The sequence below is a fragment of the Chiroxiphia lanceolata genome, chromosome W, assembly GCF_009829145.1.
Source record: "Chiroxiphia lanceolata isolate bChiLan1 chromosome W, bChiLan1.pri, whole genome shotgun sequence".
In the NCBI taxonomy this organism is placed as follows: domain Eukaryota; kingdom Metazoa; phylum Chordata; class Aves; order Passeriformes; family Pipridae; genus Chiroxiphia; species Chiroxiphia lanceolata.
In genome coordinates, this window is record NC_045670.1 from 1173305 (window position 1) to 1186963 (window position 13659).

A 13659-nucleotide genomic window follows, 5' to 3' on the forward strand; every position below is an offset into this window, starting at 1 on the left:
TCCACATCCTGCCCACTCATCATCTGCTTTTCCTGCACTTAATCTCACTTCAGACAGTTGAATGTGGAACAGCCCTAGGATACCACAAAACATGCATACATGTACAGATGAATCCTTATCCTACCCCACCATGCCTAAGGCATCAGGAACGTGACTCAGTACTCAGCTAATGGGAAGAGTATTAAACTCCATTTCTATATATTTCTTTGCCTCAGATGGCATTGGGACTCATTCCAGCCACCATAAAACCATTATGGTAGGAAAAGGATAGCAGACTGTAGGAAACAGTGGCTAAGGCAAAGGAAGGAAAGGAGCACATAGATCCTTTTATTGCTTCTACCAGCACTTTTTTCCCATTCCAGAAGTGCCAAGGCAAAGGCAACTGCCATTGCTTCTGGTTTCCAGGGGCTGAGTTTGGTTCCAAAGTCACTAACGGAAGAAGTCTGATCTACAATAATAACAACAATATATTTAGACTACTAGTACTACTAATGCCTTTTACTATATGCCTTTTATCTTTGAGTATGAACAAAAGAACTAGTTACCATAGGGCAACAAGTCCCTGTGTACAGATATTTCACAAGAATTGCCTGTATGCACACTCTAAACCCTCTAAACACTCTATAAAGATAGGAGCTACCTCAAATCAGTTTTTTATTTGCAATCTAGAATTCCTTAGATCCTTATTGCAGAACATAGTCACAATTCACAATTTAGTTTAACACTTGGGGTCTTGGTACTCTTAAAGCAACTTATTACACCAAAACCAAGAAATAATGTAAATGTATTCCAAATTTCTAAAAAAAATTGAAAAATACATACTAAAACAATCATTTCCAACTCATACCTGTTCAATTTAAATGTAAAGAATAATTTTTCCATAATTTTTACTTGGTAAACTCCACCTAGACATTTACATTCAGTCTATGTTCTTTCCTGTTCAAACATGTTTTGAGGGTTTTTTTTTTTTTTTAAAATAAACTCGTAGCATGTGTATTTTCTTTTTTGTAACTTTGTTGTTATTAATATTGGAACATAAAATTACTTTTTGCTACTGGAGTCTTTTAGGAGTAAGGGGACCTGAAGGAGAATGGATGAACTGTCAGAGGACAGATTCTAAATAGTATTTCCTTTAATATTCTGGATGACTGTAGTCAAAAAACTTCTCAGTTATTATACCCAAAAGTCAAGTACAGTCACAAAAGAAAACTGTTTAAGGGTGGTGACCAACTCTGAAGTGCTATAGCATAGAATGCTTTCCAACACATGATTTGGAAGCACTAAGATCTGCAGCTCACTTCCATGAGCAATTAGTAGGAAGTGAATGGATGTTGGAGCAGATTAGTCCTCTGTGCATAAAAGTAGAAAACACAGGGATAGTTTGGATTCACATGCTATCCAACAAAGACTGCTGAATAAAGATTATATATACCTTTGCATATATAAGAAATGGGAAGTACACAGATAATAATTGTCATATTTAGTTCCACCAAATCATACCTATTTGCAATATTTTCTTTTCAGTTCAGGATATTCAAAAAGAAATGTCTATTTCCTTTTAAATCAGCAGAAACATCTCAGTGTGCACATATACACAATAAAAAACTTTCACCAAATGTCATAACTGAAAGTTGCACATATGTATAAATATAATTGGAGTCTGGGGAAACTGAAATATATTAGCCCAGGAAAAAAGGTAGAGTATTAGACACTGAACTATAAACGAACTTATTCAATATGAGGCAGCTGATATAATATAGTACAATAAGTTATTTACTTCTATAGAATGTTAAACTTCTAAATTACTTAAAATATTTTATTTGAAGTGTTCAATTCCACTAAAATCTATCACAAAATGCAGTTCAAAGATTTTCTTATAACATGTCCTTAGACATCTATTGATGTATTCATAATGGAAAACTTTAGAATTAAGTTCTATTTATAAGTCAATTATAAAAGATTAACATTTAATATATTTTAGAAGCAGATTATAAGTACAAATGGTATGAGTTGCACATAACTGATAGAGATGAGATGTAGCATGGAGCTCAAGATAAGCTTCAATGGGCTGATGCTGGCTCCATGCAGAGTTAGCTCAGAATGGAGTTTGAGTCCATTCTCAAACTAGCCTACTAGTTTGGGTTTCTTGCTGGTGGTGCTAGTTACTGGAAATAAGGAGAAGTAAGGTAGTAGTTTTCTTACAGCAGAAAAAATTAATGAGGCAGGTATAGAATAAGGGAAGAGCAAGGAGGCAGCAACAAGGGCTGAGATTGAGGAAAAAGAAAAGCAACAATGAAGCCCAAATAAAACAAATAAAATGTTGGGGAAGCACCACTGTAGATGGTAATAATTAAGTCTAATAACATCAGTCAATCTCACAGAGGTCATAAACTGAACAAGATAATTTCTGAAATTTTGTAATGATCAATAATGCTCAATACCAGTAGTTAATGAATTATATTTATAAATAGAATCTTAATATAAAATGCAAATATGTTTACATACCATGAAAGGATAAAAAATATACCAGATGTATTAAAACTCTTCAGTAATTTCTCTAGTTGCAAATAACAAAGAGATACCTTGTGTAGAACGGGAATATACATAAGTAAATCATCCTTGTATATTTACCAATCCTCATCTTCTGGTATTGTGCTTAAGGGAGGGTTCAGGCAGTATATATGATAAGCCATATTACATTCATCACAAAGGAGTTGCATGTGAGCATCCTGTTTTCCACCACACAAGTAACAGGAGCAAAAGTGACATTCCTTATCTGGGTCAGCCCTGCAGTGCTTACATTCAGGACCACTCTTTCCTGTCAAAAAAGATAAAAAACCACAGGTCAGAAAAACTATTTCAGATTCATAAATACAACATAATGGCAGAAGAAAATATAGATGTGTACCTATATTCCATGGATGTAGTAACTTTGCTATTACAATGAAGTCTGGGTTTGAAAAGATCAAGTCAACAGGAACAGTTTAGACCTATATAACACTTATGACTAAGCAACTACTGTCAATATCAACTTGTGTTCTTCATCCTAACATTTATGAGAGTCATTGCCATTTTCCAGGTTAGATTGCAACCTAGCCTGTTGCTCTGCTACCCAGATCATCAGGGGATTGGGGTGCAGGGGATGTAAAAAAGAAAGAAAATACATACTCAAACAATGGCAACATAATGCAATGGCACTGAACTATTATAATAACTGACTAATTTTATGAAGACTTAGCACTTATTAATGTGAATGGACCATTTTTCCTCTTAAGTAGCCAAACGAAGGAATATATTTAATTATGTAGGTTTACTGAAACTTAAGCACTTGGATCAGCCTACATTAGTGTTGTAAAATGACCAGTTATTGTCTTTATGCATCACTACATCAATAGGACTCAATTCTTTACACATATGAACTGTAGAGAATTGCCTAGCAAGACAGGGACATATGGATATAGCTAAAGCTATGGATGAGCTGTTAGAGTATAGAACACGGCCTGTCTAGGCCCGTGAGAAGATCTGAGATAATGAGGTTACAGTGCCCTTGTACGTGTTAGTTGGCTGGTAAACAGGACACTGTGATTAGCAAAACAAAAAGCAACTGAAAGCCACCTGTGTCAACAAAGGAAGGGAGTAAGAGACAGAATTAACATCTAAGTGTCAACAATGTTAAGGAGTAAGGAATGAAGTCAACATTTAAGCAGAACCAATGATGAGCTTAGCTTTTGCAATATGTATGAGCTAATTATAGAGTGTATATTAAGCTGTTAGTAGTGATCAATAAACGAAGCTTGCTGATTCTCATATTGAGCGTCTCATTCTTCCCTCGTCACGACAAATGGCGCCTGAACAGGAGCTAAGTCAAATCTGCGCTCCCCGAAACCTGAACAGGAGCTAAGTTAAATCTGCGCTCCCCGAAACCTGAACAGGAGCTAAGTTAAATCTGCGCTCCCCGAAACCTGAACAGGAGCTAAGTTAAATCTGCGCTCCCCGAAACCTGAATAGGAGCTAAGTTAAATCTGCGCTCCCCGAAACCTGAACAGGAGCTAAGTTAAATCTGCGCTCCCCGAAACCTGAACAGGAGCTAAGTTAAATCTGCACTCCCCGAAACCTGAACAGGAGCTAAGTTAAATCTGCGCTCCCCGAAACCTGAATAGGAGCTAAGTTAAATCTGCGCTCCCCGAAACCTGAACAGGAGTTAAGTTAAATCTGCAGCCCCAGGGGCTAAGTTAAATCTGCAGCCTCAGGGACTAAGTTAAATCTGCAGTCCCAGGGAGCTAAGTTAAATCTGCGCTCCCCGAAGCCGTGGTCTGACGAAGTAGCCGGTCGGTCTTGAAGCAACACAAGAGGCAAAAGAGCTGGACTCCGTGCCCCAGGTGACCTTACAGAAGAATCCTGGCCGACAACACCGCCGACGTCTTGTAAAGGGCTGTAACAGCGCGCTGAAGATTTATAGGTATGGAAAGACAAGCGGTGCTTTTATTACTCTAGTGCTTTTTAGAAAAGCGGGACTTAAGGGTATAGATTTGAAAAAAGAATTACCAAGATTGCTTGCGACGAGGGTTGCTAAAAGTTGCTTTGTAGACCCTAATGTAGTTTTTGATGCTTAAAAGAGAGAAAAATTAGACGAACTGGCTTTGCGACGGATGCTACTTTCGTGTAAGGGCCAGGGATTTGAAGCGAACGCTGTAACTGCCTTTACTATCTCTACTTGGAAAGAACTTAGTGATAAGCTCTTTACTGCTGACTCTAAGGGAGAAAAAGTTGCTGCTTCCTTCTTTACAACTTGGTGATTGTTATCTGGAACAGTAAAAGACATTAAAGCACAGTTTGAGGACATTAGAATGCTACTAGATACCATCATATGGAGAAATCGTGCAAAAAGGGAGTCGAGCGGAGTTAAAGGGAGCCGGAGCGAGACCAGAGATCACCGAGCGGGGCCGGGGACAACCGCGCGGCCCCAGCTAAATGAACGCGGTGCTAGCGTCTCGGCAGTGCATATCCAGGACGATCGGAGACGACAGCTGCGGCGTGAAAGTGCTGCTGATGGACCGGGGATGAACTTTACGAACACTATGACTGAGTTCCACCTTAAGACATTTCCAGCTTTTCATCTGAACTGTGCTGCGGGACTGCGCCGCGCATTTGTGGCTGTGTCCACGGCGCTGGGTGCCTGCGCCGCCGTGCTGAGTGAACCCGGGGCGGTGCCGGGAGGCATTGGCGGTGGTCGCGGCGCCGTGCGCGGCCCCGGCTCGGAGCGGTCCGCCCGTGCGTGTGCACGCCGGCGGCCCCGGGCGCGGCGAGCGGCGGGGGAGCTCTGTTTCTCCCGCACTGCTGACAGCCATAGTCCCAAGAGGTGTAGGTTCCCCTCCCCTTCTTTACAGCGAATGTTTTTTCCCTAGTGCCGCTCCTCTTCCTAGAGTGTCGAGTTAATGACGGTAACAAAGGATTTGGAGGTGCAGTCGGGGGAGGGGGGAAAGCTGTTTCTCCTTTTTCCTCGCTACACCAATCACCCCCTCTCTGAAACGTGCCTGTTTGCAGCTATTTTCTCTCTCTCCTATGTTTTTGTCTTTTCTTAAGCAGACCCTGTGATTAAGTTCCTTCTGCTAATTTTCTCTGAGTGAGCCCGGCCCCTCCTCCTCCTCCTTCGTCCTTCGGCAATGAGGGGCGTGGGGGAGCAAAGACGGTAAAACACGGGAAAAAGGAAAAAACAACTTGATTACACTGTTTTTACAGCAATAGGTGTTACGCATGCAGCGTGTTCATAGCATTCTCAAACGTTTTCTCCAAAGACAGAAAGAGAGACTGACGAAAAATCCCTTGAAGTAAGATTAGAAATAACGCAACATCCGTGCTTAGCTTTTTATATATTGCAGAAAGCTGTTAGGAATTTCTTATAGTTTGCCATTTTGCTTCTCTTACATGAAATTTGGCTGTTTCCCCCGGGAGCAGGGTGCATGTAGAAGGTTTGCAGACAGAACGATGAGACAAAAGGGGATATAGTTCTGCCCCCTGCAGAAGTAGTGGTATTGCCTTTATGACAGAATATCATTGCTCTAAAAGAAGGGTTAAAGATTTCCAAGATAATATCCTATTCTTTCTTGCTGCATTTGTCTTTTACATGGAGAGTTATGCAGGATTTGCAGATTGCTGTTGGCGACTATGCCATGAATTTCCTTTGAATTATGAAACTGATAAGAAGAGCACAGCCAATGACTACTTGAAAATGTGTGTGTGAATGATGAATGTCTGAGGTGGCCACCTAAGAGTGTATGGAAAAAGACTGTGTGAAAGAGAAAAGCTACATGAATGTGTAACTGTGTAAACTTAAAAGTACTTTCCGTTGGTGTCGAGATTTTAACAAGGTGTTAAGACTGAAGTTAAATAAGAGATTCTTACAAAAATTTGGTATTCTATTACAGCCTTGTATGAAATTTGTACAAGTTAAGTCTCAGGTAGAGTTTTTCCACTACTGTTGTTCCTTAGCTGTGCAAGCTGCGCAAGAGACCACTAGTCTCAGAGCGAGTAAAACCATAAGCCAGCAAACATTAGTGCAGACTGCAAGGTTAGCAGAGCCCGGAGCAAGGTGCACCACTATGCATCCAGGTGCCCGGGAACCATTCTTACAATTCGTGGAGAAGCTGCAAGATGCTGTAGAGAAATAAGTTTTGTGGCAGTTATAGAAGCTGCTAGTTACATAACTAGCTAGAGATAATGCAAGCTTGTGCTAGAGTGGAGTCCTTAGACCATCAAATAATTGCAATTGCATCTGCTATAGCAGTAGTGAGGGTCGTTTTGAGCTTTTCTGTGTTTTCCAGGATTTAAATCAGGTGCTGTCGATGTTGCTACCTTGCTTGTTCAGCTCGTTGCAGAGGGGCCCTTGCAGACTGTCAAGGCCATCCTGCGTGCCTTCTCAAAACATCTGCAGTGTTGTGGATAGTGTGTCTTCAGGCCTCCTGGCTGGAGGCCAGAGCAGACCAGTTACATTGATCAGTGTGACCAGAGCTGAAGTGTTGTTTTAAAGAGTCCTTATATATTGTCTTCAAAACCCCTCCCGTGCAACAACTGGTAGCAATATTCATTGTAAAATGGCTAGTCTCTCCTCCTTAAAACATGCCCTACCCATTGCAGCTGTGTTCTCAGCAAAATAGCCTCACTACTTGTGATTACTACTTGTTTCATACCAGACTTATTGCTTGCATAATTTGACTAGTGAATGTTTAGGGTTGTAGAAGCAACCTGTACTCTTTGTGATGCTCAAAGCTTGCTGTTAATTGTCCAAACAAACAAACAAACTTCTGTAGTCGTTCTAAGGGTTAGAGTTGTGATACTAAGAAGTACTACTCAGAGTTTTCTTTTAGAACATACAAATCTTGTGTGACTTAAGCAATAGCTCCTACCTACAGAGCAACTGTTGGCTCTGCAACAGCTTGTCAAAAAGCAGCTTGATGCTGATTACATTGAACCATCTCAGAATCCTTTGATTACCCCTGTCTTTGTGATAAAGAAAAAATCTGTGAAATGAAAACTGTTGCATGATCTCAGACGGGTTGGTGCAGTCATGGTTAGTAAGCATTGGCTTACTGACCCCTTCTGTACCTTCTGCTGAATAACCCATTGTTATTATTGATTTGACAAGTTATCTTTTCACAATCCAGTTAGATCCCAGTGATAGAGAAAAAATTTGCATTTTCAGTTCCATCTATTATTCGTGCAGAACCTTATAAGTGTTGTTCATAGAAAACCCTCTCCCATAGAATGAAAAGCTTTTCTATAATTTGTCAGTGGTTTATGTTTCCAATATTATTCCCTGTACTAATGCAATTTTCTGACTGTCTTTTGTTGTCATTATATAGATGATATTTCTGCTGGCTGTAGCCACTGAAGATCAACTGAGCATGTTAGATGCTGAAACCAAAAAGAGTCTACAATTCTTTGGCCTAGTAGTTGCTCCCGACACGGTGCAGTGAAAAATACCCTGGAAATATTTAGGGTTCACGTACACAGAAACCAGTCATTCCTCAACCAGTTCAATTGGGTATTAATGGTTAAAACTCTTACTGACATACAGTAGCTATTAAAGTCTTTGAATTAGATTGCATCGTACTTGCAATTGCCGAACACCCAGCTGGCACCTCTATGTGACCTGCTCAAACATTCTGACAATTTTCAGGAGCAACAGTTGCAGGAGTGGGTGGTCTTACTCTGGCAAGAAGATCCCCTCCAATAACTATAACAAGTCAATTGTCCTTTTATTTGTCTTTAGCATCTGCCTCAGATCCTTTTCACACTTGTTTATTTGTCATGCCTTTTAGTTCAGTGTGGGGCCCTCTGGTGGTCTAGTGGTTAGGATGCGGCGCTTTCACCGCCGCGGCCCGGGTTCGGGTCCCGGTCAGAGGAGTCCCCTGGGTAGATGGAGCTCGTTAGCCCTGTAAGGCCATCCATCTAAGAGAAGGTCACTCTAAACAAACCTACGTCCTGAGGACCTCACTGCCACCGTCCAAGCTTGCTCGGCCCCGGCAGATGAACCTTAGGATTAAAGGGTGGGCTCAACTCAGCGCACACTGTGTCTCACCTAAAAAAAAAATCCACTGCGCAGGCTCGAAGGGCAAAGACCCTTCCCAAATCTTCGTTCGCGAAGACTGGCCATACATATTAGTTCAGTGTATAGGTAGTGTTTACTTGTTGGGTTTCATCGTCATGTAAGACCGAAACAGTTATTTCTAATGCATCTGCTTGCCTTATAAAGGCTCTCAACACCTCTTTGCCCTGGGATCCCCAAGAGTTAGATTTAATGGGATCACTGTCTGTATGTAACACAAGTGATAATGAGACTCAAACCTGTTTTATGTTGGGATTATTTCAGTCTAGGTTAAGTGTTTATCAAAGCCACGACTTGTCCAGCTAGACTAATGTCACTTCATATACCCCAAGATTTAATTACAAAAATTACAGAAGACTATTGTAGTACTAATAGTAGTAACAACCAAAGCCTTGGAGCATAGAGAGCTGAAGTAAAGCCTTCCTCTACGAGCATTTGGGTTAACAACACTGCACGCGCTTTTCCACCAGGTGTGTTTCTTATTTGTGGTGACACAGTAGCAACTAGTCCTATAGACTCGTGGCTTCAATCTATTTTTAGTTCTATGTCTGAATGGGTTTTAAGTTTTGTTAAAGAAAACCTACGATAGTTATTGACAATTGTTGTAATTCTAGTAATAGTTCATGTTACTTTTTCTTGTATTGTTAAACGTGTAAGTGCTATGACAGAGAAAGTATTGTTGGCCTCAAATAAAAACGGGGGTATTGTAGAGAATTGCCTAGCAAGACAGGGACATATGGATATAGCTAAAGCTATGGATGAGCTGTTAGAGTATAGAACACGGCCTGTCTAGGCCCGTGAGAAGATCTGAGATAATGAGGTTACAGTGCCCTTGTACGTGTTAGTTGGCTGGTAAACAGGACACTGTGATTAGCAAAACAAAAAGCAACTGAAAGCCACCTGTGTCAACAAAGGAAGGGAGTAAGAGACAGAATTAACATCTAAGTGTCAACAATGTTAAGGAGTAAGGAATGAAGTCAACATTTAAGCAGAACCAATGATGAGCTTAGCTTTTGCAATATGTATGAGCTAATTATAGAGTGTATATTAAGCTGTTAGTAGTGATCAATAAACGAAGCTTGCTGATTCTCATATTGAGCGTCTCATTCTTCCCTCATCACGACAATGAACACTGTCCCTATTTGTAAATGGTGCTTTTATAATGAGGCATTTGACTCCCTAGACTAATGGAATTTCTTCTGCTGCATGTACAAGCAACAGTGAAAGTGACCAATCAGCAGTTTCTCTGATTCCTCACCACCACTACTCCACCTGTACACTCTTCCTACAGATCAGATCTTGGCACATTAAATGTAGATATTCAAAAATTCTAAATGGATAACTTAAGGTTTATGAAGAGTAAACTCAGAAAAACTCCATCCCTCTAAAAAATTAATATCCAGATGAATATATGAATTATTAATCAAGGATGACAGATGATCCCAGATCACCAATTTTCATACAGTTTCTTTTTACAGAAATTGAATTAATGCCCATTTCTGCTCATTTGGGAATTTGGACCAATGTATCCTTTATATAGTAACAGCATCAGTACTGGTTCCTCAGCTAAGGTAAGAAATGCCTTTCTAGAAAAAGGAGAACATTTAATAGTCATATTACATGCGAAGCAGAGAGTAGGTAAATTGACTACATGTAGCAGAACTATTACAGAAAGTGCCTGACACAAGTTTAGAAGGAAGACAAGACTTAAGAGCACTTGACCACGCCTCAAAGAACTATAGCATTAAAGGAAAACAATTTTGGAGTGAATATTTCTGTGTGAAAACCATCAAGAAAGACTATGGAAGCAAATCTGACAAACTAAACTATGAGGATGTGATACAGAATATGATAATAACAATGGTTAAATAATGTGATAATCAGAGAACTTCCAGAAAGCTAAAGGGACATTTTTCTTACTTCACTGAGTAAATGAACCTTGAATCAGAGGACAAGGAGGAATTGAAATGATTGTTTGAGAGTTTGGGTTGGAAGCAGGAAGCTAGAACAGTGATCTCCAAATTTTTTCATTTGCGCACCTCATCAGTAAGAAACTTTTGAGCATGCAACCTCAATATATGTATGTTTATTTATAAATTATATACATGCACTACTCTACTAATATATTATGTACATTATAAAACATACACAAACCCATAAATTTAAAAAGGACCATATAGGGATGAAATAAACACTATTTAAAGTTTAATTTAATTTTTTTTTTAACAGGACAAAAATTATTTTCTTCCTGTTCCCCAATAGATTATCTTCTACACCCCCTGGGTTGCATGCACCCCACTTTGATGTACACTGAGTTAGAGAACCAAGATACCTTTGATAATAATGGATAAATGAGTAGTATGAGTCAAAGTATAAATTAGTTTCTCTTTTCCCCATATCTCATTTTCTTCAACCATCTTATGAAGTTTGCAACTTGATCTTCTGGTTCTCTGGAACTATTGCAATATTTAATTATATTATTCACTTAGAAAAACAGAAATGTTTTCTGATGCTCCCAAGTAGCTCTAGACTGTCAGAAATGATATAAATTAAGAATAGCCTTTTCTTACTTTTAAAAGAAGAAGTGATATATCTTGAGACCTACCAGATAAAATTTGGTTCCTGTTAGTACTACCACTTTAGGTCAAAGTTTAAAGGATACAATAAAAAGTCTGATAGATGAGAAAAATGAACTATTTTAGCCATTTTTATTTCTGATAACAATCAATATGCAAGAGTTTCCTCATGCCCTCTAACAGAGGAATCTCAAAGCAAACTCAGTGAGAGGAAGTGGAAGGACTGGACCAGAAAACATCCTTTTCCCAATTCTATTTTAAACTGATTTGATAATTCAAATTGCATTGATTTTATTTGCACTGTTCGGATACAGATGAACCTGTTCACTCCTAACACCACTGTAAAATTTAGTTGCATAGGTTCTTTCATTTTCCTTTCTTTTGTAGGAAAAACTTATCTAAGATTTGTAGCTCAGATTTAAATTCTTATTGAAGTTCAAGTAACATGTTGATGACCAGTTCTGTTTTGTATAAAAACATTCAAAATATGTTCTAGAGTTCTTAATCTCAGCACATTTTCTGATCCTGCTCCATAACAAACTGATGGAGCATTTCAGGTCAATTAATTCTCTTTGAATTTTAGCTACCATTATTAAAATACCATTCTTCTGTTTTTCTTAGCATACAAATATACTAAGTGAGCTGTATGTATTTGGCTAATTTTTAAATATGGAGTAGGACTAGGGAAGCAAATACAGAGGAGCAATAAAGAAATCAATTGAACCATAAGCAATAAGAAATCTATAGTGCATTGTGCTTCACAGAACAAATTCCAGACAACCTACAAAAAGAAGATCAGAATAACAGCAGGAGAAAATGAAGTAAACAATGTGGTGAGGAAGTTGGACTTTGGGGGAAAAAAACAGATGAAGACAAAGGAATAAAGTTACACAGCCAGCAGTAAATTAACAAATAAATCTTTAGGGTTAAAATGTAAGCTGATGTTATTGTGTTAGACTTAATTATGAGGGTTTGTAAAAAATAAACTTGAAAGAAATTAAAAGGGGATCACCATATAGGTTCAGATTTATACAAAGACAACAATTATGTGAGGGGTTTGAGAACAGGTTACAAATAAGGAGACAATGAAAGGAAATAAGACATGACAGTAGTAACCAAAAATTAGTAGGAACTGAAAACTCAATTCTTGGACAATAAAACAGGGACCCAGTGCAGGAAAATATAGAATATCAAATAAATAAGGCCTGAAGCCTAATCCATGACCTAAAGTTAGTGATAATCATTTACATAAAACAGAACTCCAAAAAATTACACTGCACTGTACTGATGTATATAATTAAATTAAGCATGACAAATGAAATGAAAACATAAATGGAATGAATGGTTAGTTTCCATTGATTAATATGCAAAAAATAAATAGTAAACAATGAAAAAAAATGGTTTAAAATGCCTTCATTTATTGAAAATTGCATTTCTACTTTTATGAATGCATTTGCAAATGGAATTTCCTTTTTAAAAAAACACATTTTTAATATGACATAATTGCTTTAATAGTACACTGCAAATAATGTGTATTAATGATTCACACATACAATGACACAAATACTATAGATTATAAATGAAAACTAAACTGCAATAAATTTTCTTCTTTTAAAATTCAGTAATATTTATCAAAAATACCACATATCAACCTTTCAGTGTTCCCATTATAAACACTGTCTTATAACTCCTGTTCTTTAATTTTCACATATTTTTAAACTTAGGATAAAATGTTAAACTGCTTTTTAGAGAACTGCCCTTTGGTGGGGGGCAGGGAGGAGGCATGGTTTATTTAGTGTTCAGAAGGACATAATAATATTCTAAAATTGAATATATTTGTTTATTTCATAGTTCTAGCAAGCTTGACACTTTCTTGCTCTACACAGCTAATGATTTTTCATTCTGAGGTAATGCCATGGTTAAAGACAGCAATCTTTTGCATCTGTTAAGAACTCAAATGAGATGTTAATTATGAAATAGTAAGTTTTGTAATTTGGATGCCTGCCTAGGCACTTAGAATATGAACTCACACCATACAGATCATCTAAAATATCAACCATTTGCCTGCTATATTCATAGCATATTCTCAATATGCCATGTAATAAAATTACATTCCTGTAAAAACTTTTCAACCCAAAAATCTATCTAATAACAATTCTTTTATTACACACAAAAGAAGTCTTAATTAAATTGATTCTGTGCTCTGATTCCTTAATTTTTAAATGCCATTCAAATATTTAAGTAACAGTCTCAATCACACAATAAAAAAAACTCATACTTTTGAAATCTCCATCTCCAAATGTCAGTGGATAAGCTCCTGGTTTTTCAATCTTGTACACTTCCTCTATAAAAATGATTCTGCAGTCATTTATTGCATCTTCTGGACCTCTGGAAAATAAAAATATAATAAAGTACATTGAACTCTGTTTCTCAGTCTTAGGTTCAATGCAGTGCTCTAACACATCAAAATCAAAATGC

General features: G+C 38.1%; 1 protein-coding gene across 1 annotated transcript in view; it reads right to left on the bottom strand.

The window, feature by feature from the left end:
- Nucleotides 1–13659, bottom strand: part of LOC116780085 (E3 ubiquitin-protein ligase UHRF2-like) — a 202820-nt gene that overhangs the window by 59679 nt on the left and 129482 nt on the right. The window contains exons 5-6 of the mRNA XM_032674568.1: nucleotides 13460–13569; nucleotides 2632–2818 (exon numbers count right to left, since the gene is read on the bottom strand). Coding sequence (XP_032530459.1) covers nucleotides 2632–2818; nucleotides 13460–13569 — 297 coding nt within the window. The remainder of the gene's footprint in view (nucleotides 1–2631; nucleotides 2819–13459; nucleotides 13570–13659) is intronic.